The 24,750-nt window shown below is 47.9% G+C and overlaps 3 protein-coding genes across 4 annotated transcripts in view; 2 read left to right on the top strand and 1 right to left on the bottom strand.

Annotated features, from left to right (window-relative positions):
* The window catches only part of si:dkey-110c1.10 (unconventional myosin-Vb), a 19,788-nt gene extending 19,618 nt beyond the window's left edge, over window positions 1-170 (bottom strand). The window contains exon 1 of the mRNA XM_031574253.2: window positions 94-170. Within this exon, the coding sequence (XP_031430113.1) occupies window positions 94-170 (77 nt within the window). The remainder of the gene's footprint in view (window positions 1-93) is intronic.
* On the top strand, window positions 155-2,766 carry map2k2a (mitogen-activated protein kinase kinase 2a). Its single transcript, XM_031574415.1, has 4 exons — window positions 155-255; window positions 422-483; window positions 866-911; window positions 1,129-2,766. Exons 1-4 carry the CDS (start codon window positions 199-201, stop codon window positions 1,237-1,239), a joined length of 276 nt encoding a protein of 91 aa, XP_031430275.1. The 5' UTR covers window positions 155-198; the 3' UTR covers window positions 1,240-2,766.
* A 1,827-nt stretch (window positions 2,767-4,593) lies between these two features.
* Window positions 4,594-23,091, top strand: zbtb7a (zinc finger and BTB domain containing 7a). Of its 2 annotated transcripts, none has more exons than XM_042708923.1 (4): window positions 4,594-5,090; window positions 15,301-15,852; window positions 18,362-19,371; window positions 22,523-23,091. In XM_042708923.1, exons 2-4 carry the CDS (start codon window positions 15,379-15,381, stop codon window positions 22,986-22,988), a joined length of 1,950 nt encoding a protein of 649 aa, XP_042564857.1. In that variant the 5' UTR covers window positions 4,594-5,090; window positions 15,301-15,378; the 3' UTR covers window positions 22,989-23,091. The 2 variants fall into 2 exon arrangements, with proteins under 2 accessions (XP_042564857.1, XP_031430274.1); XM_031574414.2 differs by lacking the exon at window positions 4,594-5,090 and adding an exon at window positions 5,475-6,418.
* Window positions 23,092-24,750: the final 1,659 nt, after the last annotated feature.

Raw genomic sequence — 24,750 nt, 5'->3', positions numbered from 1 at the left:
CAATGCTGAATGTGACAAAAAAATGTATTGGATTAGAATTGCAGAATGCAACTTTTAAAGTGAATTCGCCAGCATGAAACATCCTGCATTCACTCATTGCAAGTGATGCAGGGCACAGATAGAGGGCTTTTGCTGTTCTTTGGGGCGGGGGTGTAACTCTGCTCATACATGTGACCATCTGCTCCCCCAGGACACGGGATGGACAGTCGTCCGGCGATGGCTATATTTGAACTACTGGACTACATCGTCAATGAGGTCAGAAAAAAACTGCTGATGGTGCAGCCCCCATTTTCTCTTCTGTGCTGTTTTTTTTTTTTTTCCTGTTTTCTCTCTTCTTTTGCGCAGTCCCCTCTGCGGTCCACAGTTACTCTTTCTCAAGTTGTGTCCCTCTTCTTTAACCCCCCCCCCGTGTCCCCTGCAGCCTCCGCCCAGGCTGCCGCATGGTGTCTACACCTCCGACTTCCAGGAGTTTGTGAATAAATGGTGAGTTGAGTTGAGTACTCACTCATGATGATATACAAAGCTGCATTTCGAGAGTGCGCGCAAGTGTGTGTGTGTGTGTGTGTGTGTGTGTGTGTGTGTGTGTGTGTGTGTAAACAAGTACAGACATGTAGCGCATCAAGCAAATGAGAGCCGTAACCTCTTATGGGTCAGATCTTTTAAGACAATCTTTTAGTTTTTTTTTTTCTTTTTCTTTCTTTCGTCCTCCATTGGCCAGGGGAGTTTGGCGTGTTATATACAGAGGTCTACGAGATTTAGGCGACTATTGCTTGTCAGCTAGTCTGTACTTTTCATGCATTGAAGTTCAAGTGGAGGCTGAAAGAGCAATTGGTTTTTAAAAGCTTGACTGTGTTTGTGTTCCCAGCCTCATGAAGAATCCTGCAGACAGAGCAGACCTGAAGATGCTCATGGTGAGTGGCTTTCTGCGCACTAATCCTTCCCTTTCGAAGAAGCGCGTCTGGGAAATCTTCTCCCTAACGTGTCTTCATTTGCATGTCGATTGTGAAAAATGTAGTCCCAAACCAACCACAGCTGTTAAGAGTTTCATTTTTGAGCCCGTTTCAGAATTGAGCGGAGGCTGGTTTATGCGTATGAAATGACCTACTGTCTTTGCCTTTGCCTGTTCAGAGTCACACATTCATCAAGCGTGCCGAGGTGGAGAAGGTGGACTTCGCCGGTTGGCTCTGCAAAACCATGGGCCTCAACCAACCCAGCACTCCAACACGCTGTGCCGAATGACCAACCCTCTTCTCATTCTCCTGATTGCTTCACACGTTTCTGATCCCTTTGCTTTCTCTGTGCAACACACACACACACACACACAGCAGCGACACCCTTTTGCAGTTTTTCATTTTACTTCTCGATCTGGCATCTCTGCAGATGCATTGCGATGAATTAGGTCCATAGCACACCTTTTGATTAATCTCTCAATTTAATCTGAAAACACCAAATTAGAGATTTGCTTTATTTTTTCCTCTCCCATTTTTGCTTTCTCTGTGTTGTCAGCAGCGTTTTAGGTGGGCAAGTATGGACCGTATTGTTGACTGAGATCTAATATGGATGATTGTGGGTTAGTCATATCATGAATGTGAAATAGTCACCATAACACCACTGTTTTGCAGCGGCATGCTGCACTGTCATTTAAACGGCCATGGTGGAAGATGGCCGTATCATTTTAATTTTTTTGCTGCTTTTGTTTTGTTTCTTGTTTGTTTTTGGCCTGTTCAATTTCAAACCAAAGATGGTACTGTTGTGAATGCAATCTGAACATGCCTGTGCGCTGTGATGGTGATCTCATGAATGTAGACTCATGGCCACTGTAGCTTTCCCTGGCATTCGGTTCCGTCCAGGGAAACAGGAGAGGTCCATGGTTGGTTGGAGGAGGGGTGGGGGGGGGGGGTCACACATGGGTCTTCTTCATGGCTTCTGTGTGACAACTGCCAATATCATGAGATGTAAATGCTTTTAAGTCTTATACTTTTCACCTTAAATCTAAAAAAAAAAAAAAAAAAAGACATTTACTTATAAGTACAAAGCCTGATGTAACCATACTGTACTGTATTCAATTGTGGCATTTTGTGACGGGGGAAACTCAAAGAGAACCTTGTGTTGTGTTTAGTCTCTCAAGAGAGGCCAAAGCATCATTCACTTCTCTTGAATCTAAGGACGTGGTCATGTGCTTGTTTCCTTGCAGACTGGCATGGTTAATTGTCTTGGTTCATTTACTCTTTAAAATCATGGTGGTTTATTTCAGTGTTTACGGAAAATGCCTGAATCTTATTTCTTATCTCTTTTGCCTGATTATCTTCTTTTTTGTTGTTGTTGTTATTGTTGTTTGTTTCTTTTCTCTCAAAATGATTTGAGTAGGGTTCTACCAAACGCTTCAGTGCTAGACCTTCCGTGACTAGTCCGAGTTGGCACTAGGTGAATCCATCGCTCCCTGAAGCGCTGTTGGCAGCTCTGTAGGTGACGAAGCTGTTGTTGTTTTTTTTTTTTTGCCTGTTCTGTACTCTCTGGTATTCTCCGCTATCCTGTATTCTTCTCCGACAAAGAAAAAGGATTTATTTTAAGGTGAGATGAAAGCATTGCCACGTGTTTGTGTATGAAGCTAACACAACAGTGCAGAAGCACTGTCTCTGCAGTCTTAAAGAAATAGATTTTTTTTTTTGGACTGGTTTAGAGGAATTGGGGAAAGTCATTTTATTGTCACAAGAAATATGTTGAATACAGTTCTAATATAAAAATAAAACCTATTTGTGAATGGTTGACTTTGTACTTATTTGAATGCATTTATTACATTAGTGGCATTTCAGTAATGTACTGAGCTATATGCATATGTGTGTCTGAAAGCAACGTGATCAGTAATGTACTGAGCTATATGCATATGTGTGTATGAAAGCATTTTTCTAATCTGGTGGCAGCTTTTGCAGGATTGTAGAAAATGCCACATCACTACTCTTAGTGTTGCATTTATAATGTATAATGTGTCTGGTGGTCGCAGCTAATCTACTGGTGCTGATATGCCATAGAATATGATGATTGGACCATTCTTGGTTTTACTTCTATATTTTTCAGCCCCTATCGAAATTAGCACATGCAGTAACTTTTGCCAGACGTTTTGGTTCCATTTTATTCCCATGTTGCACATGAACAATACTTCACAACAGGGCCTTGTGTGTGACTGTGACTGATCCGTATGGTGTGTGTATTCATATAATTAAGATTTCTCTTCATTGTGGGCTTTACCCACAAATGACAAAACCAGAGCGGAAGGGTGTATGGGGTGGAGTTACAATGGCCTATTTCAAAAATCAAAGACAGTTGCTAATAAACATGGCTTACGTCAGCTAAAATGAACCATGACAAAACGGGCCAAGGACGGCGCGTTAAAAAAGGTTATAAAATGAGGACCCTTTTGATTCTTAATGTGATGTCATTGGAGAAGATTATTGGCTTTTTGTATTCTAAGCTGAAGACATGATTTAGATTTGATTATGTTTATTTGTTTACTGGTATAATCATACACATAATGCATAACGTAATGTATGCCTAAGCTATGAAATGTAGTCAGATCTATTTGTTTAGATTTGTTAAAATAGCTGTAAGTTCTATGTTTTTATTTCAATGTCAGATAATGGTTACATTTAAAAAAAATAAAATAAACCTAGGCATATGCATAATGCATAACGTAATGTATGCCTAAGCTATGAAATGTACGCCAGTGAAACGCTTCACCCACGGTGTGGCGTGTCAACTAAAACCAGCCCACAAAATAGTTTCACAGCATCTCAACGGCCCTTTCACAACACCACCTCGTAGTCTGCAGTGATTCAGCGTCATCCAAAAAAAACTGATGTCTCACTGTCAGTGCTAACAATGATGTAGGCACCTGCCTTGTAACAAATGGTTAAACTGGTGGATGCCACGTGGGGCTATGGTGTGCTACCTTCATGTGTGTGTGTCTCTCGGACAGTGCCCTCTATGGTAAGTGTGTGTAACATCCTGCTCCACGCTGTCACCTAGGTTCCTCTAAAATGCAAAGCTGTGATTATCTCGTGGACCTCCTGGAGCCCTCCCTCGTCTGATGTGTAAGTGACCTGTCAAATAGTTTTACACAACTTTTGCCGGTGTCATCTGGGACTTGGAAGTCCAGCGCCTTCAGCTGACGGGATCATCAGGGCTAAGTTTTTTCATTCTCAGAGACTTGCACATAAACGGTCACAGAGCTCTCTTCTAGCAAGTGGTTAGACTGGTGTGTGTAAGATTGTTTGCCTGCTGTGTGTCCCCCACACTTGTAATATGTGTTCAGAGTTTAGAACAGGAACAGTGGACGACGGTGTTGCTAACAGCTTGGGGCTGGTTTTGGAAAGGGAAGATTAATGTACTAAGAAGTCAGTGTTAAGACTTTAAGGACCCTCTTCAACTCGGCGGCGTGCGTTTGAAAATGGGTGAAGACAGCATGGGGGCGGTGGAGGGGGAGTGGGTGCTGGCAGACCCTGAGTGTCCTGGAATGTGCCAAGGCTTGTTTTTGGGGTGGGACAGCATGACCTCAGGCTATGGGATGGGTGGGTGCGCCTCTATTCAGGCACCGTGCGAGAGACAAGAGCAAGAAAAGACAAGACACTACAATTATAATTTTAACACACTTACTCATTTACTCTGAATCAAATCTGTGTCGGAGAGACTTAATCTTATTGAGAGAACAGATTACATTTTAATCCGTGTTTGAATTTTGTTTTGTTTTGTTTTGTTAATTCTTTTTGATGCCAACTGTCTTGAGAAATGCCCCCATCCTGACTTGAGAATATTCTTTCAGTCCCTAGAGGAGAGAAGCAGAGAGATCATCAAGGGGAATGCTGTGTCTTTAAGAGAGAGGGAGAGAGAGAGAGAGAAAGGGAGGGACCTCTTTGCCCTCCAGAAACCAGGAAGGGAATTGAGTTGATCTGCTGCTGCTGCCTGGTTAGCGCATACGGGGCTTTGAGCTGCACGACAGTTGAAGAGAGCGAGAGAGAGAGCGAGCTCCAGAGAGGAGGAGAGAGGAGAGGAGGGCTGAGCTATCCCCACAACAAGCAGCACCACGGCCATTGCAGGTGAGCCCGGCCGCCCCCCGCTTGTCCCCCCCCCCCTCCAGCTGACTGCTCAGGGCCTGCCGACCGGAGGGAGCAGTCACAGCAGAAGAGGGGAAAGGAATGAGGGAGGGGGACAGAGAAGAGAGAGAGAGAGAGAGAGAGTGTGGTGTAGGTGGTGAGGAGGTGGGTGGGGGGTGCGGGGGGGTGGTGGAGGAGAGAGCTAGGGAGGGGGCGAACTAAACAGGCAGTAGTTGGAGCTGTTTTTATTTCTATTCTGTCACTGAAGTAACTTCTTGCTACAAAGCTTTTTTACCTGCTGGTGTTGCTTTTTTGCTGAACTTTGTTTAGCTCTGTAGGAGGTGTGAACTTTTTTGACGGAGGTGTGTGTGTGTGTGTGTGTGTGTGTGTGGGAGGGGTGGGGGGTGAGGGTCACTGTGAGAGGAGGCGGATGGTGGGGTTTTGATGTGCGTGTGTGTGTGTGTGCGAGGGGAGTCCGCTTGAAAGGAACGAGGAACCAAAAATAATTCCATAGGACATGGTGCAATGATAAGTGTCAGGACCCCGTTTACAAATGCTGTAATTTCATGCCAAACTAAGTTGGAGTACTTGCCATTCGGTTGATTTGGATTATTTTGAGGGGGAATCTGTCCGGCTGGTGTTGTTTATTTCAGTCTTTCCCAAAAGTCTGTATTTAGGTCAGGAATGCTGAAGTTTTTTGGTTAAATGCAGAATGGGTCATTGTGTCACATAATTGTGTTCTATCGTTTGCTTGTGACTCGGGAATCAGTGGTCTGGTGTGGGTTTTTTTTCCTGCGGAGCTTGGCCCTGTTTGATGGCTGGTCTGTACTTTTAATACCTGGCATCCTGCTAGCAACACACTGTAGTGTATAATTCAGCCCTGAGTGCTTACGTTGAAGCAGGCTTGGAGATGTGGGGGTGGCAAAGGAGAGAGAGCTGGGACTCGTAGTTTACCCAGGCGGCTGGCAAGCAGGTCAGATAGTGCTCAAGGACTCCACATCCCAGAGTGCCTTGCCCTTGGCCATGCAGGAACGGGAACAGCCGCCAGCCTATCCCGACGGGGAGGTGTGGTGAGTGAGCAGCTGTCAGGCCAATCACGTGGCAGGAAGCGAAGCCACAGCAGTGGGCTGAAAATAGAGGGGGGTGGTAGGTGTCTGCCTGCCTGTGTGGGATCAGGCAAGGGCTTGCCTGTATAACTAGGGCCACTCGGAAGTTTCCTGTCTGCAATTGCTCTAGCATTGAGGCAGGGCCCTGCCCAGACACGGAGGCAGGCAAAGCAGGCAGGGGAGACCGAGTTGGCTGGAGGAGGGAAGCACACTTCTGGGCAGCTGGTAAGAGAAACTAAACACGTACACACACACACACACACACACACACACACACACACACACACACACACACACACACTGCACTCTGTTGTACTGACAGCCTGGCATAGGACAGGCTGAGATAGAGAGGAGCTCGCTGGATCTTTGTAAGGGTGGGAAGGGGGGGGGGGAGGACAGGGGGAGGACAGGGCTTGATTTGAGTTCCCAGCTCTTGACCCACTTGCAGATGAGGTGGATAGGGGAAAATGGAGAAGTGCTCGGATGTAGCAGGTACTTTTTAAAAAGCGATGTTGTCGATGTTGATGCTGCCTGGAACTTTTGGGACATGTTCAGGTGTGTGTGTGTGTATGTGTGTGTGTGTGTGTGTGTGTGTGTGTGTGTGTGTGTGTGTGCTGAAGACAGGCTGAAAAGCAGATGTATCCCAAAAATGCATAGGCTGTTCCTTAACTTCTTCTCTGTTTGTAAAGTACAGTTGAGCTAAGTATAATGTCCGTGATCTCGACAGCCTCGATGACATCTGGCTCGTGTTATGTGCCGTGTGGGTTTCTTGCCGGGGACAGTGCCATAGGTTCTGGTGGTTTTGATACAGGGCTGGTATGAGGCAAGAGAATGTGTGGTACCTCTAGTGAACAGTTTCACTTCCTTTCGCCAGTCTCGGCGTGGCGGCGTCGGCGGCGCTGAGTCCAAATGCCACCTTGGACTTTGAGAGCGGCGGTCAGGCGGTTTGTCCTTGCTGTGCCTCATGCTTGCTCGCGGTAGTCTTCTCCCTGACCACTCCTCGCCCCTTCCCCTATTGCTGTCGCCTCCCAAGCCTCCCACTTCCCTTCCCTGCCCTCACAAACAGTCCCCATCAGCACAGTCTTATGACATGTCAAGTGCATATCACAAGTGTATGTGTGTGTGTGTGTTTGTGAAAACGTGTGTGTGTTGGGGGGGACTGTGTACGTGTGTGTGTGTGCGTTTGTGTAGACGTGTGTGTGTTGGGGGGAACTGTGTACATGTGTGTGTGTCTGCGTTTGTGTAGACATGTATGTGTTCGGGGGGGACTGTGTACATGTGTGTGTGAGTGTCTGTGTGTGTGTGTGTCTGTGTGTGAGTTTGACAGTGTAGGGTGTGTGTGTGTGTGTGTGTGTGTGTGTGTGTGTGTGTGTGTGTGTGAGTTTGACTGTGTACATGTGTGTGTGAGTGTCTGTGTGTGTGTGTGTGTGTGTGTGTGTGTGTGTGTGTGTGTGTGTGAGTTTGACTGTGTGGGGCATGTGTGGCAATTGCATGTCTGTTGCAGCAAGAAACTGGAATGACTTTTTTTTTGTCCTGTGATTGTGATGTATTTTAAGGATGTATGATTTTTTTTCCTTCCTGCACCTTGTACTTGTAGAACCCGTTTTTTGAGGAGTGCGGGTTCAGAGAAAGCGAGGCAGGGAGCGAGACTGGGGCGTTTTTTTTAAGTTGTTATTGTTATACGGCCTGACGTCTGTGGCCCTCGGTAAATGCATGCACTGCCCTCATGGGCTCGTCAGTGGCGAAGCCTGTCTTTATCTCCAGAATGTAAAGCATAACCACACACACATGGCAAGTTAATGGCAGCATAAGGTCAACTCGGGTCGTGGCACCTACGGAAGAATGCAGTGAGGCAGTTTGGGAAAGTATTCAGCATGGCGAGGTGGAAAGCAGCCTCCTTGGTTTTAAACACGAAAGCAAGAATCAAAAGTCTCTAAATCTGTTTTTTTCATCAGTCATACTGAATTACGAGATAGTTTGGGGAATTTCATTCATTGCAAGGAAGTGGATTTTGTTGACAGTGTTTGTAGTTTGGGCTGTTGTTATTTCGTTTGTCATATATAAAAATTGAGTTCCCCCTCAAAAAGCACATGAATTTTATGACTTTCCACAAGAAGTAATACATTTAGACCACATGGCCAAACTGCCCAAGTGACTTGGGGAATTTCTGAAGTGGCTGTGACTGGGACTGGCCCAGTGAGGAAGTTGAGTCGTGTTTGAAAGGACGGACTGATGGTGGTGGGTGGTGAACTGCTCACACATATAGGATGAGAGGTCAGTGAAGTAGGGATCCGTGCCCCACAGTTACGCCGTCAGTCGCCGCGGCAGCAGGCCAAACTGAAGTCCTGTCGGCCCACTAAGAATGGGCTCGACTCGTCAGCAATAAAATAATCTTGTAACTCCCTCACCAGACAGACGGGCAGCTTTTCTGTGTGTCGAGATGTGTGATGGGTCGTTTCTTCCCTCTCCGCCATGTTTCGTTCTGGGCCGTGATCTGGGTGGGTTCCCGGACTCTTTTAAAAAAAAAATTTTCTTTTTAAGACGCGACCTGATCGAATAAGATTTTTTCACGAAGCCCCGCGACGACGCGCTGTCGTTGTGCGGTTTATCCGCCAGTAATCAGAGAGTGCACCTTATTATATGCTCCCGTTGCATATTTAAAGGCCTTTCTTCTCTGAGACTCCATTATCTCTCTGGTGGGAGAGAGACGGCTTCACTCATTATTTTCCCACACCGTGCCCTTGAATCAGAATAAATAGTTTGTTTGTTTATTTGTTTGTTTGTGAATGTTGTGAATGTCAGTAAATGCTGTTTGTCATTCTTGTCCCTCTCAAACCAGGCCATGATGTTCTCCATGGTCATGAGTCGAGTGACAGACTGAATGGTGAATATGTGGCAAGTGATGTGTGTGTGTTGGGGGGGGGGGGGGATGGTTGTGCATGGTGGGGGAGTGTTGCGTTTGAGCCTCCTCAGCAAGTCGTGTGAAGGGGGAAGTGGAAGCCGAGGTGGGAGGGTCGGCCGGTCGCTTGCATGGGCTCGGCGGAGGGCAGCGCACTGCAGTGTCTGAGCGAGCGAGCTGGTCATCTGATAACAGAGCGGGTTCTGTTACACCACAGGAAGTGCTCTTCGGTTGGGGGGTTCTGTGTCTGTGTGTCTGTGTGTTTCTTGTCTATGTGTGTGTGTGTGTGTGTGAGTGGCGTGGCACTGCGTGGCAGAGCGTGGCATCTGTCTGCAGAGTGAGAGGGCACCAATGGCAGTAGAGATGGGTAGGGGGCTGATTGGACAGGCCAGCATAGGAGACTTCTCCTTTACTTTTCACACCCATATTCTCAGGGGGGTCTACACTGTGGTGAGAAGAAGACAAGGGGGTGGGGGACTGTGTGTGTGTGTGTGTGTGTGTGTGTGTGTGTGTGTGTGTGTGTTTGGGTGTGAGTGTGTGTGTGTGTGTGTGTGTGCGTGTGTGATGAGTTGGCCCCTCAGTTGTCCTTTGCGTGCACGGGGGGGGGGGACGACGACGACATATAATGTAACATCAGATATATAAACTGTTGGTTATTCTCAGCAAACATATACATTATCGTAAGTTTGTTTGTTCAGTCTACAATCATCTATTTATATCTTCTGAAATGCTATATGTCTGCAGAAAACCATAGATTAAAGCAGTCACAACAGCTCTCAACTCTCCACTCAACTCTACACACAGAACTTAGAAAAGCTTTGGGAACAAGTGTTAATCGAGTTCATCGAGTGATAAAAATAGTTACTTTAAAACATAATCTTATATTAAAATATTCCATAGGGTTGCAAACATTTAATGTGTTGTACAGCGTTAAAGAAACACAGTGTATTAATTGCGCAGATTGTTCCCTGTTTTCTGATAGCTAGCCTGCTGCTGTTGCCTCTAGGCTGTGCTTCTCATTATATCTCCAGTTCTTGGCAAGCAGTGTATCTGGCATGTGTGGTGATCGAACTTTGACCTTTGAATTTCCATAATAAAGGCAACTTCTTCAACTCACTAAACTTTTATTGTCACAGTGTGAAATTATAAGGATTTTTCTTTTCTCGAGTCTGTCCAGGGTTGTGTGGGGTTGAGGGTGGTTTTTATTAAGTCTCAGAGCATTTAATTTTTTAGCGAGGGCTTGGGATCGGCTGAAGTGGTGGTGTGAGTTTGTTTAAAACCGCCTCGCCCACTACCTTTCAGGGCATTGTGCAGAGAAGTCTTGATTTTTGGCAGCCTGCTGACATCCCTCCAGTTTGGCAGCCCAGCCCCACAACTCCAGTTTTATCAGTTGCTCGCCCTACTTCCTGTACGGCTCTGAATGGCCAGTCAGGCTTCCTACCAGCGCTGGCAGTAGTGACTCACTCACATCCACACACACATACACACACACACACACACACACACACACACACATGTACACAGGGCCTTGCTTGAAATCCTGTTCTTCTTGGAACTTGCCACACCCCCCTCCTCCCCTCCCCCACCCCCTCCTCCTCCTCCTCCTCCTCCTCCTCCTCCTCCTCCACCCCCTCCTCTCCATAGCATTTCCGATTATCCTGTAATATCCGCTGGGCCTTGACCTTGAACCCGGCTGACCCCTTGGCCAGTGATCCCCCTCCCCCTGGCCCCCACCCTCTCCCTGTGGGCCGTGGCGGCTGCTAATCGCAGGCACGCTCTCAGGACTCCCAGCTGGGGAACACCCCCCGCCGCACACCGTAGCCTCCCGCTGCGCCGCGTTTCAGGGCTTTGCCACGGCTTGGTGTTCCGAGAGCCACCACCTACAGTAGGCATACAGTGAGCTTTCTAATCCTCCTGCTCTCTCTCTCTCTCTCTCTCTCTCTCTCTGTATCTCACTCTCTCTGTCTCTGTCAAGCAGTTCCCTGTTATTTCTCCACTAGAAACTGTAAAGAAAAAAACCTAGACAGCTACGCAAAAAACGCAGCAAGAACCACACAAGAGCAAACAAACAAACAAACAAAAAGCCGTTCTGACAGAAGCAGGCTCCTCTTACAGTGCTGCTGGCTGTGAGGCACCTTGGGTTGTTTTTGTTGATGTCATGAGCCAGCGTGCTCCAGGAATGCAGCGAGCGAGGTCCTGACTGCAACGCTACATTCTTAGATATCCCTCTTTTTTTTTCTCTGTGTGTTGATATGTAGCGTCTGATAAAACACAACAGTTGCCTTTCCCTACCAAATCATGTCCAGAGGGGAGTGAACTACACCACCTAATATCGGACTGAAGTAACATATGTTTACATGCTTGAGGTCATGTCTTTGTATAAAACTTCCTTGCAGTTTTTTTTTGTCTGGAGCAGCTTGAGGTTCACTTTGGGTGAACAGAGCAGATCATCCCTGAAATCTTATCTGAGTACCTGCTCTTGACGTTTGCTCGGGGGGTTGGGTGGGGTCTGAGGCCTGGGGGGGGGGGGGGGGGGGGGGGGGTCAGTGAAGAAGGAGGGCTGGGGTAAGATCTGCACCGGCTTGTGGTTTTGACTTGCAAAGCAGTGGCCTGGCCTGCATGAGCGGACAGGCTCAGTGGATAGCAGCCCCAGATAGCACCATGCTGTGCTGTGCTGTGCTGTGCTGTGCTGGGCTGTGCTGGGCTGTGCTGTGCTGTGCTGTGCTGGGCTGTGCTGTGCTGTGAGGGCTGTGCTGTGCTGTGCTGGGCTGTGCTGTGTGTGCTGTGTGTGCTGGGCTGGGCTGGGCTGGGCTGTGTGAGTGTGAGAGGCCTTGAAACGAGACGTTGGGGACACGCCACGGTCCCCGTCACCCGCAGCCATGAATAAGTAATAGGGAATGTTGGGAGGCATGAGGAGGTGTTAGGATCAGGTTTGTTTGCGGTGTTTCCTCTTTCTCCCTTGCGCTCGCCGGGGTTATTCTGGGACAGGCTTGCGTGACGCTCCGATCACACACCCTCACCTGTAACGCCGATGACTGACAGCGATTATTTGTCTCTCCTCCTCAGACTCGAGGAAGAAACAGAAAAAGTAAAAAGGTTCAGGTTGGCCAGGTTGGCCTCATCTGGTGGGACTGGAGTATTTAGCTAAAGCATTCTTACAGCAGGCTGCAGCCATGAGGGAATGCTACACAGATGAGCCTCTCTCTCGAGATCTGAGTGACTTTGCCCTCAGTGACCTCCTCTCTCTCTCTCTAACTCTATCCCTATCTCTTTTTCTCTTTCTTTCTCTTTCTCTTTCTCTCTTTCTCTCTTTCTCCTCTGAACACAACAAGGACTTGTCCGTTAGCCCCCTGCCTCATAGATAGTCAAATGAGAGGTGAATAGTGAAATTAGGCCCTGAGTCTGGTGACCTTATCAGGGCCCCTCTGTGTGTGTTTGTGTGTGTGTGTGTGTGTGTGTGTGTGTGTGTGTGTGTGTGTGTGTGTGTGTGTGTGTGTGTGTGTGTGTGTGTGTGTGTGTGTGTGTGTGTGTGTGTGTGTGTGTGTGTGTGTGTGTGTGTGTGTGTGTGATGATAGTAAAGCTGCATAGAGCTCAGGTGCCCATCAAGATGACACAGGCTTGAGGGACACTGTCATGCGTGTTCAACGCTAGCAAACAGACGTTTCTGCCCACACCTATCCTAATGGCTTGTTTATTCAGGGGAGTACTTGTGAAATAGCCTGATACAGGTGTGGTACATCCAGAATGCTGTCTCAGCCATAATAGCATTCTTTCTTTCGTATAATAGAACACATTCATTTAGACATAATGCTGCTACACTACTAGAATTCGTACAGTTTCGGTTGTGCAGTTGGTTTAATTGCTACCAAACAGTTGCCCGCAAACTGCAATCACCAGTTAGACAACTACTGTGGTAATGGAGGGCCCAACCTAACCAGGTATTCTTTTCATTGTTTTACCTAACCATGACCTCTGGTGTGTGCTGAAACAGTGCCAACTCTGGAGGTGTGGGAAGCTGGTTGATATTTTCCGGCGAAAGGTGTGGGGGAGCGGGTTCTTAGGTTCAGCAGGTCTAGCGTACATACCAAGGGGCTTGATGTGAAGGAATGTCATTTGAATGCATTGCTCTTATAGAGCATAATCCCCCAGGCCTCTACCCCCTGCTGGGTCTCCCTGGCAGATGGGAGCCTGGGGGGTGGGGGCGAAGCTGTTTGCCTTCCGTGTTTGAGTGTGTGCGAGTGTGCTCGTGTGTGCATGCACGCCTGTGTGTGTGTGTGTGCGTGCGTGTGTGTGAGTGAATGGACAAATCGGGGAGGGTTTGCTTCCCAGAGCCCCCCCTCCCCCTTGCTCAGGCTGCAGTCGATCATTTTAATCTCCCCCCCACACGTGAGCAAGGGGACAGCCTTTCCTGAAACTTGGCACAGGGCGCAGGGTGGGGTAACCGGCTCAGACCGGATTGACAACCTCCCTTTTAATACTGTTCCCTCGCAGCCTGCGCCGTGTGTCCTCCTCCTACTCCTCCAGTGGGTTTTTTCCACTATAGTCTCTCGCGCAGGCAGCCCCCCCCCCTCGCCCTCGGCCACCCCTCCCCAAACTCCCCCTCCCCCTCCCCCCCTCCCCAGCAGTCAACTGACACGACACAGAGTGCACATGCTGCACGGCCCCACACCCAGTGCTCCCTCCACTCTCCATTCCACTTCAGTCCTCTCCACACTCCCCCTGGTCTCTCTTCTCCCCCCCTGGTCTGTTGCGCCGAGCCGCGCCGCCCCTCCCGGCCACGCGCTAACGTTAACGCTAACACTCCTGCAGTTTCCACTCATCGCCTCCCCTTCCTCTCCTCACCAGTGCCCAGCACACAGCACACAGTCAGCCAGGTGACAGAAAGTCCTCGTGCAAAAAGAAAGGCCTAACCCAAACAAATGTAATATTAAAAAGTTTGAAAATGTCTTGTATGTTATGAAACATGACATTATGAAATAGTGTGGTTTAAATAATGTCTTTACAATGACTCTATGTGAAGTGTTTGCTAAGTCACCGTGAGCCCCAGGGGTTTGCTGAGGAAGACTTTTGTGTTTGGGAATATCCTACTGCTTCTGTAACCCTTCAGGTCCTATCTGTTAGTGCAGGCTGGGTCACAGTGAACGTTTTCTCAGCCCTTTTTGCTATCAGCAGCCATTGACTGGTTTCTATTGACCTGAGACGATAAAATAAACAGTAGTAATATTATTCTTCCTTAACATAATTCCGCTTGCCTTCTGAGATGATATATTTCAGTCAGTTTTGCAAACCCTCACCCCAAGAGGTGGACACATAATAAAATTCAGGCCCTGACCAGAATACTTGCCAAAACAAAGGAACCCCAGACCAGACTGAAATACCACAAGTTAGGAGATTAACACACTCTCTCATAGTGCACTTGCTGGCCTGACCCAAACCTGAACTTAAAAGCGGCTGCGCCTATAATAGCTTATCCTTCACCATGAATTAGCAGCCCAGTACTCTACTGTCCTACTAGTTTTCCAGTGCATTCGGCAGTTTTGTAATCTAACCAGCCCATGCTGGCATCACCTCCTTAATGTTAGTGCTAGTTCATGCACGTGTGTCAGTGTATGGGTTATATACATACATACAAACACATATACTGTATATATATATATATATGTGTGTGTGTGTGTATGTATGCATATAACCCATAACATATATATATATATGTGTACATGTATATATACACACACACACATATGTGTGTTTGTCTGTACAGATTCTTTGTACATTCAGTGTAGGTTCACACAAGGAAGCTGTCATTTATAAGGCCACAACATTTACCAGTGATTGATTGTTTTTTTCCACTGCCAGTTGAATTGGATTTGACAGTCAGCACAGAGGCTCAGGTGAAGCCCATGCTGTTAGTATGACATCATGCATCTTCTATATATAAATGTAAAACACATTTTCCTCCTAGCTTCACGCTAGCTTTCTCTCAATGTGAGGATGTTCTGTTTCGCTGCTCTTAACATAATTATCTAACATCATCTTTTCCTCTCTCTCTCTCTCGCTCTCTCTCTCTCTGTAGTAATGTTGTATGTGTATATTTCTTTTGACTGTTTAGTACGTTTTTGTGAATCTGTTATGTGTAAATATATTTCTGACATGGCGCCTCTTCTATTCTCTCTCTCTCTCCCTCTCTCCCCTCCATCCCTCCATTCAGTCAGGCAGACGGACAGACGGCAGGACGGACACGCGGGTGGGGCCTGTGATTGGCGGCTCGGCGGCAGGCTGGTGGAAGATGTCGTCGGGGGCCGGCGGACGAGGGAGTCGTCACGCGCGGTCGCGCGTCGGCTGCGGTGTCGGCGTCTCCAGGGACGTGGAGGAGGGCCCGGTGGGCATCCCGTTCCCCGAGCATAGCGCCGACGTCCTGGGCAGCCTGAACGAGCAGCGGCTGAGCGGCCTGCTGTGCGACGTGCTGCTGGTCGTGCAGGAGCGCGAGTTCCATGCGCACCGCTCCGTCCTGGCCTCGTGCAGCCCCTACTTCCACAAGCTCTTCACCTCCGGTCTGGCCGCCAACCACCAGAGCGTCTACGCTCTCGACTTCGTCCAGGCCGAGGCGCTGGCGGCCCTGCTGGACTTCGCCTACACGGCCACGCTGACGGTTAGCCACAGCAGCGTGGCCGACATCCTGAGCGCTGCACGCCTGCTGGAGATCTCGCCCGTCCAAGATGTCTGCACACACCTGCTGGACACCAAAGTGCTCTCCCCGCCGGTGCGAACAACATTCACAGCTCTCTCACACACACACACACACACACACACACACACACACACAAACATAAACGTACATATGGACACGCACACACACACACAAACTTACACATAGACACACTCACAGCTCACATACACACACTCACACACACACACAAACATAAACTTACATATGGACACACACATGCACAAACATACACATAGACACACTCACATATACACATACAAACACATACACGCGCACACACACACATGCATGCACACAAACATATCGCCACGTAGGCAAATCGACAGTCACTTGTACACACGTAGAGGCATAACCTCTATTACTCATTCCTCTAAATTATAATACTCATGCTTGACAAGCTTTGCAGTAGTTTAATCATCTAAAAACCAGTAAAGAGCAGCTTCAACTTCAAACTGATCGAGATGGTGGATTAGGTCCCTTTTGCTATGTAACTCAATCGGTCTCTGTATCAGGTGGTTTCCATGAACTATTTTCTCGAAAGTATTCTTGAAGGGTGTTTTCTCACATTTTCTCAAAGGATACTTCGTGTTATAATATATGACTACAGTTAGCTGCTTAATTTTTGTCACAGTGTAGTTTTAATGGTGCTCATTCTGGAAGGAATACCAGGTCGAACTTCAAAACAGAAAGACCAGTATGAAATACAATCTAGTAGATGGGATAAATCTGATTGTCATGGTTGTTGTAGTTGTACTGTTGTTTAGACACACCAACAAAACCAAGGAAATGGAGAGAGCTTTTTGCGCTATACCACAAGGAGGCTTTTTAAAAAGAAAGGGACTTTTCCTGGTGAGAAAAGTGAACATTTTATGAGCTTGTTTAGCCTAAGGAGGGAATGACTGATTGAGTATTCTGAGTTACCAGTGATGTTCTGGTTGTAGGATGACAGCTGCATACCTTGATAGTTCAAGTTTAATTCCTAAGTTGTAGTATCATATGCAATGCAGGTGATGGATTTTATGTGAGGGTTAAAGCCATTCAGTAAGTCACCAATGCATTTGAGTTCAGTTGAATGAATGAAAAAAAATACTTCTAAACGGTATTATACAGCAGTTCAATGGATATGTTTATCTGTAGATCTATGTGGTCTGCCGAGCAGTGCCAGTAGACCCGACAGGATCTCACTATTTTGCTGAGTGTGAGAGGATGACTGTAGAAGAAGAGGGGGTCGAGCACTGGTCCTGCAGGAACACTTGTAGGCAATTGGATGTGCAGCATTAAGGGTGGTGTACTGCTTTGTGTCAGGGAGTCAGGAAATTGGCCAGAGGTTAGCCTCATATGTGATGTCAGAAGTCAGAGGTTAGCCTCACATGTGATGTCAGAGGTCAAAGGATGAAGGTTGCAGGAAGATTCCTAGAGAAATTATGTCAGAATTATGTCAGCTGATGTTGAGATAGACAAGAGTAAGAATTAGCTTAGAACCTGATATCACTGTATGCTAATGCAAAGACAAGTAGATCCTCAACATATTTAATACTGTCCAAAATAACATTGACATAAACCAAAAGAGATTAGCTCAGTAGCCAGAGAAAATCATGTTGGTTTGATCTCATGGTGGAGTGTCTAGGGTTAGGAAAGGGTTAGTAAACAATGTTTTTGGCTAACCCAATCTTTTTGTTTGGTTAGAGTAGGAGGATTATGATTTTCATGGCTGTCATGGAGTTGCCAAAGGAGCAAAGCCGCACAACCACCACGGGCCACTTGAACTGTTTCAGTATACCTTGGCACAGATTACACAGGTGCCCGATATTTCAATATTTGATATTTTATTGGAGGTGGTGGTGATGATGATTTGAGCCAGAGAAGACCACTGTTGTACTGTGGCATGCATATCAAACACTTATTGTGGAATCCTCTAATGTCCCATTGATCCCTGGTCTCTTAACCCCACTCTAATTAGGATAATGTAAAATGAATCCAATCACTTTGAGTGGCTTGGTGCCTCCAGTCTTCATCAGCCGTAACTCTCATGATAACATGATGTGGACTCAAAATGGCCAAGAGATGCCTTATAAATTGCTAGTCTGTAGTGTTGTACAGTATTTGAACAAAAGACCACCATACCTTTACTCCCAACAACTCTCTGAGGTTTCGAAAGTCTAAAGTCTCTGAGGTCACTAAAGCTCCCTCACTAGGGCAATGTTCCCTCTTTATATATTTATTGTCATCCATGCCTGTGCACAAGCCTTTGTCTTCAGTACAGTTTGTGTACCCGAGTTTCTCATTTTCTGTGAGACAGTGAGGAGTTCTGTGCTCCTTTAAACCTGAGGGTTAGCAGCATAGCAGATTCATAGCATAGCATAGCATAGCATAGCATAGCATAGCATAGCATAGCATAGCATAGCATAGCATAGCATAGCATAGCATAGCATTGCATGGTATATTCCTGTGAGGTAAATTGTTTTTCTGGCATGTAGGCATTACCGACTGTGTGCTGATGCTCATAGATGGACTGACTAAACCTCAATTACTTCCTCCACAGGCGGGCAGTGAGCCAGATGAGGAAGCTGAGAGAGAAGAAGAGAGGTCCAAGAGTGGCGGCCGAGGAGGAGGAGGAGGAGCAAGAGAGCAGGGGAACCAGCTGCGCGCCCGCGAGTACCTAGAGTTCTTTCAGCAGGGGGCGCACTGGGGCAGCAGCAGCTGCAGCACGCCAGAGCTCAGGGACCCGCTCACACACCAGCACTTTAGCCAGCGCAACGGAGCGGAGCGCAACGGGACCCCCAACGCCCCGCACGAGTACGACTCGCCCCTGGCCCTCGCCCTGGCACAGCCACCTATGCAGGACCCCGAGGAGGACGAGGAGGACGAGGAAGACCCAGAGGTGTCCTCGGCCTGGGCCCGGGGCAACGGGGGGGTCAGCGGCGGCGGCGAGGCCGTACTGCCCCACTACTATGCCCCGGGAGCCCAGAACGGACATTTCTACCTCCAGACGGAGCGCGTGAAACTGGAGCATGAGCAGGAGCAGGAGCAGGAGCGGGCGGAACGGGAACGGGATCAGGAGCGAGATCGGAAGCGGGATCGGGATCGGGATCGGGATCGGAATCAGGATCGGGATCAGGATCGGGATCAAAATCAGGACCGGGAGCGCGATCCAGAGCGAGGCTCGGCCAGCGCCCTCCTGCAGCAGATGATGGACTCCATCGAGCGGCAGAAAGAGCGGGAGGCGGCGGGCGAGGAGCCGCCCGACGGGGAGGACCCGGACGTGGAGTTTTACTTGAAGTACTTTAACAGCGCGCAGCACGAGGAGGGCTCCGCCGCCGTGGCCACCGCCGCCGCCGCCGTCTCCCAGGGCCTGCTGTGGTCGGTGCGCGGCGGGGCCAGCCAGGCCGGCGCGGGGGCCACGGGCGAGAGGAAGATGCGCTCCAAGGCCTTCCAGAAGTGCCCCATCTGCTCCAAGGTCATCCAGGGCGCGGGCAAGCTGCCCCGGCACATCCGCACGCACACGGGAGAGAAGCCCTACGAGTGCGCCATCTGCAAAGTGCGCTTCACCAGGTAGGCCACGGGAAAGTTACCCCAGTCAGAACCCACACAGAACCCACACAGAACCACTTAGAATCAGTCCAGCACTCCTGTTCCAGCACCAGTTAATCTCTTGTTTTGTGGCGATTATGTTCAGTAAAACAGTCTAGCCCCCCCCCACCCCCCACACCGACCCACACACACGCACACACTTAAACGCTTTACTGGGAACTTTGAACTATTTCACAACTGGATCTTAACACTCAGAGCAACAATAGAGCTTTTACTCTGCTTGCTCTTTCCATAGTGTAGTTTCTCTCCCAGTGGAAAGGGCAAGCGTAGCAGTGACAGTGTCAGTGTGTCCCACGGCGTTGCCAGGCCGACACTGAGCACACTGTGGCTGTGGTGCGGCACTGTCCCCCTCGCAGACGTGCCTCTGCTAATCTGCGCTGATTAAAATGCTGAGAAGAAATGCATGATGTTGTTTTCAACGTTCAGTTGGGTCGGGGGGATCATAAAATAGGGCAGGTGTAGAGCAGGACAGGCTTCATGACAAAGTCCTGGAATTTTAACGAGGCGGGGGGGGTCCTATAAAAGTGGGCTGAGCCGTGTGAGGTTGTCTGTTATCAGGGGATGAGGCCACTATAAAATGCTTGTCGCTCCGATACAGGGCCTGGATGGTGGAGGGGAAGGGTGAAAGTGGGGGGAGGGGGATTCTGCCTGTGCCCTATCTGTGCCAGTGAGTTGCATGAACTTGTGATCCCGAGGTATGTTGATTATTGCCCCCGGCGCATACGTCTCTCTCTCTCTCTCTCTCTCTCTTGCTCTCTTAGTAGCTGACTAATGTAGTGTGCCGTTTGGCTCTCGTGTGTGTGTGTATCTGTGTGTGTGAGCACGTAAAATGATTTCCCATGTAAACGGGAGTATCACCTTTTCCATGAAACCATCCCCTTAATGAATTAATCAGGGGATGCGCATTGGAAATAGATGTGGGCAGGACGAAAATATCTGCACCCCTGTTTGTGGGTGCGGGTGATCTAAATTTGCCATCTAAATGCAGCAGGCAGTGGGAAGGGGCATTGTAATCTTAATCCTGTTTGATCAGGGTTAAGAGTGTGCCTTGCGCTGTAATAAATCACTCCCGTCCTTTAAATAATTCACCTCCGTCAGTGTGCCACTTTGTTCCAGGGCCCACTGTGTGTGTGTGTGTGTGTGTGTGTGTGTGTGTGTGTGTGTGTGTGTGTGTGTGTGTGTGTGTGCGTGCGTGCGCACTTGTGTGTGCGTGTATGTTTGTTTGTTTGGGTTTGTGTATTAAGCACATGTAAGTGTGTTTGTGTTTCCCTGTCTGTGTGTGTGTGTGTGTGTGTGTGTGTGTGTGTGTGTGTGTGTGTGTGTGTGTGTGTGTGTGTGTGTGTGTCTGTGTGCATGTGTGCATGTGTGTGTGTGTGTGTGTATTATCTAAGCCACCATTCTGCCTGGCTATTCAGTCACCTTAGCCACAGTGGTGAGCGGAGCTGTACTCTGCCCTGCTTAGAGGAGTGGAGGAGACACACACCACACACACACACACACACACAAACACACACACTCACACACACACACACACACACACACACACACACGCACACACACACAGAGTGGAATACAGTGACCGCAGGTTCTCCATCCTCTTTCACAACACACACTTTTATACGGTGAAGATGTAAAGATGTTGTATGGCTTCTCCTCCAGCCCCGCTAATGCGCATGCCACCTGCTTCTTCTTTCGTTATTACAGAGGGTCAGATTTCCTCTTCAAAGGCGTCGGGTTTGCTGGAAGAATTCTTTATCCCTCGAAATGTAGCATCTCAAGGGATCCCCGCTATTGTTAAATGTCCAGGGGTTTCACTTATTTAAGGAATTCTGTCCCCTATTGTTGTCTGTGTTCCGACAAATGTCAAAAAGAAAAAGAATCTTCCGAAACGCGTCAATGTTTCTGTGATCGATTTTCAAGTGAGAACTATTATGATATATCTGCACTTCTCAAGAATGCTATGGCATTAATCGCCCTTTACACAGATATATATTTCCATGACTTTGAATGATATAAACTGCCTCCCCTGCCTCAACAAGTCCTGTCTGGCCGAGACTCAGAAGTCAGTAGCCTTGTCCTAATGGCCTAAAGAGGCCCTCTGGCACCTCTTACAAATTCATCCACCTGCATTAGACAGGCGTGGCCCATCAGAGCCAGCCTAGATCAAGGGCGGCCGTCTCGGCGTAGCGCTTTGATTATAAACTGCATCTATGGCATGCTTTAACCTAGACAGGCTTCCCTTGCTGCCATGGTAACCAAGCGCTGAACATTAAGCTCTCCGGGAGCTGGGCTACTGCCGCCCGTCTCAAAATGATGCAGATAAAAAGAAAAAAAAAAAGGAAAACTGATTTACAGCCCCTTGTCCTGATATGACCCAGCTAGGTCATCTGCAGAGCAAACAGTCGTAAGTGTCGCAACCAAGCCTACACTAGCAGATAGTAGCAGGATATGCAGGGGAATGTCGAAGGGGTCGCCAAGGGAACGCAGTATTTACAGTAAGGAGTGTAATTGTTTAGTCAGTTTCCTTTAAATCGCTGTGTACAGTATAGACTCTTTCAGTGTTTACATGGATGGACATTTGGTAATACAGGGATTACTTTGGATGAAATTGTCTTCCAAAGAATTAAAGATATACATTTTTAATTTGACAATGCATATACATACTATCCATATTTATCCTATCCTTATCTGAGGGGAGAAGGTCTTGATCTGTTGTCATCAACAACTGGAACACGTCACACTATATTCCACTATGAACATGTATGTAATTATATAGCTGTATTATTTAGTTTCGTTTAGTTACTCTATTGTCAATAAATAGGCCCTTTCATTGTCCCCACTCTTGGATTGTTTACAGCAGGACTTGTTAGTCATTTTGGATGAAATTGACCTCTAAGGTATTTAATTGTAAATCTATGGTTTGACAAGATAGCATAGGCTATCAATCTGACTGTGGTTTCCTCTCTGAAACCAATGTCTTGGCCTGTTGTCACAAATGGTTGTATTAGATGGGTGTGCTGTGGATGGATGGTGTATTATATGGGTGTGCTGTGGATGGATGGTGTGTGACCACCTGCATTCTGACCTGTTTTCTGCCATCTTCTCTTTGCAGGCAGGACAAGCTCAAGGTTCACATGCGCAAGCACACGGGGGAGAAGCCTTACCTGTGCACCCAGTGCGGCGCTGCGTTCGCCCACAACTACGACCTGAAGAACCACATGCGCGTCCACACCGGCCTGCGGCCCTACCAGTGCTCCAGCTGCTTCAAGACGTTTGTGCGCTCCGACCATCTCCACCGCCACCTCAAGAAGGACGGCTGCAACGGCATCCCGTCGCGGCGCGGACGCAAGCCCCGGGTGCGGGACCCCGAGCTCCTGGAGGCCTCTTCTGTGGGGCTCCCGGGACCCGGCCCTGGCCCTGGCCCCGGCGCGCGCAGCGGGAGGGGCAGAAGGCGCCTGGAGGCGGCTCCTCCTCCCGCTGCCCTCGCCGCCCCCGCCGCGGCCGCCATGGAAGGAGGCCCAGGAAGCCGCTCACGCAGCCCCGCTCGCTCCGGGAAGGCTGGGGAGGAGTCGCAGTGAGACGAGAGGGACTCCGGACGTCACAGCAGGGACTCGGGGAAAGGGGACACGCCGAAGGGACGTGGAGACACGCGCAAGATGGAAATTTGAAAAAATAAAACAACAAAAAAACAAGAAATGAAAGAAAAAAAACAAAGGCAAACAAACAAAAAAAAATGACAACTACATGCTCCTCTCTAAACCAAAATCAGGGTGTCACAATAATCTATTTGTTTTCTTGTTTTACCTTTACCCCCCCCCCCGTGCTTTAGATTTTACAGAGTAGACTCACGACTTAGTGGTCTGTTAAAAAACAGCAAAGCAAGCAAAAGAGCAAAGAGCACTTCACATCGCCTCCACCCTGTGTCCATCTTTCTGAGTCGTCCCTCTTTTTCTTTTCTATACGGGAGCGATGGCTTTACCATATGCATTTGTGAAAAACAGAGCAACTATGCAGTAGAGAGGAACGTTTCCAGGTCTGTTTCTCACAGAGCCTTGTCTTAACACACAGGTGGTGTCACCCACCTGTCGGCTGTTGCACGGGTTAACTGAAGTTGGTCCAGGGAGATGGAAAACAAAACCAATCAGTCTTTTTCTACTTTAATGCAGTTGTAACTTGTACATATTCCATACACAAATGATATTGTCTCTTTGATTAATACGGCAATATATGCAATTCTGATGCAGCAACTTCTATTTTTTTTTCTTCGAAATGGTTCAGAAAGAATTGGGCAGAGGTTTGAGTGAAGTGTTACTTTCTCTATAAACTAGGTAGAATTCTTTGGTTCGTCTTTCTGAAAGGAAAACACGGAGTCGTATCCACCGTTGCGGGGGCTCTCTGTAGCGCAGGGCCAGGGAACAGAGGGGAGGGGTGGTGAGGTTCAGTGTTTTTAAAGCACTACCGTCGTCATCGGTTGCCAAACGGCAAAAACTACATAGAATCTTACCTCTCGCAACCCTGCTTTTTCAGCATTTCTTTCTTTTCATTTGATTCGTCTTAATCTTTTGGGGTTTTTTTTTTGGTCGTCATTGTTGTTGTTGTTCTTTTTGATTTGACTGCTTTTGGGTACTTGACACTTTACATTTGTATACTTGTGTGTATATATATATATATTAGATGGTGATAATATTTGGTCCCTTTTTATGCTGAGATATATTGCAAATCGAATGGGGGGGGCGGGGGGGTCCTTTAGCTTCAGTTCTGATTTCTCACAGAGTGAAGCTCGCATACGGGAGAGAGAATACTGCTTGAATGTTAGAGAATATTTAATTCTGAAACACCCGTTTTGTCCTAAAAACTTTAGCACTTGACCGAACCATTGAGTTCCCGCCCAAAGGTTGAAGGAAGTGATGTACTTCCCTTTGAGAAGTTCTCCAGGGTTTTGTCTGAATGAGCGAATGAGAGCGTGCTGTCTAACAAACAGCTGGTAAAAGACAGGGAAAATGTTTTTGTTTTTTGTTTTTTTACTCAGCGAGAGTGGAGAGATGGCGAGATTGAGCACCTTTTTTTGTAAATGCATTTGCACAGCTTAACTAAAGATATCCAACCTGAAAGAGATGTATTTAACAAGGCAGTTAAGGAGGTTTAAAGTGCTTATTCCAATTTCTTGCCCAAGGGACCATGAACCATGAGACAACCTGTGTGATGAGAAGAGCAATAAATACCTGTCCAAGTTAGGAGGCCAAAAAGAGAGAGAACCGGAGAGAAAGAGAGAGATATATAGAGAGAAAAGTGAACAGCTGCAGCCAGCCACAGAGGGCGGGGGACGGGGGACGGGGGGCG

Source organism: Clupea harengus, chromosome 10 (genome assembly GCF_900700415.2).
Source record: "Clupea harengus chromosome 10, Ch_v2.0.2, whole genome shotgun sequence".
Taxonomy (NCBI): Eukaryota; Metazoa; Chordata; class Actinopteri; order Clupeiformes; family Clupeidae; genus Clupea; species Clupea harengus.
This window is presented reverse-complemented; position numbering and strand designations above follow the sequence as displayed.

What these genes read in the sequence shown, in the direction of transcription:
- map2k2a (XM_031574415.1), top strand. Translation starts at nt 199, where the DNA reads ATGGACAGTCGTCCGGCGATGGCTATATTTGAACTACTGGACTACATC. An exon ending in TGGACTACATCGTCAATGAG is followed by an intron (nt 256 to 421) that starts GTCAGAAAAAAA and finishes TGTCCCCTGCAG; the next exon opens with CCTCCGCCCAGGCTGCCGCA. An exon ending in CAGACCTGAAGATGCTCATG is followed by an intron (nt 912 to 1,128) that starts GTGAGTGGCTTT and finishes TTGCCTGTTCAG; the next exon opens with AGTCACACATTCATCAAGCG.
- zbtb7a (XM_042708923.1), top strand. Translation starts at nt 15,379, where the DNA reads ATGTCGTCGGGGGCCGGCGGACGAGGGAGTCGTCACGCGCGGTCGCGC. An exon ending in CCAAAGTGCTCTCCCCGCCG is followed by an intron (nt 15,853 to 18,361) that starts GTGCGAACAACA and finishes CTTCCTCCACAG; the next exon opens with GCGGGCAGTGAGCCAGATGA. An exon ending in TGCAAAGTGCGCTTCACCAG is followed by an intron (nt 19,372 to 22,522) that starts GTAGGCCACGGG and finishes TTCTCTTTGCAG; the next exon opens with GCAGGACAAGCTCAAGGTTC.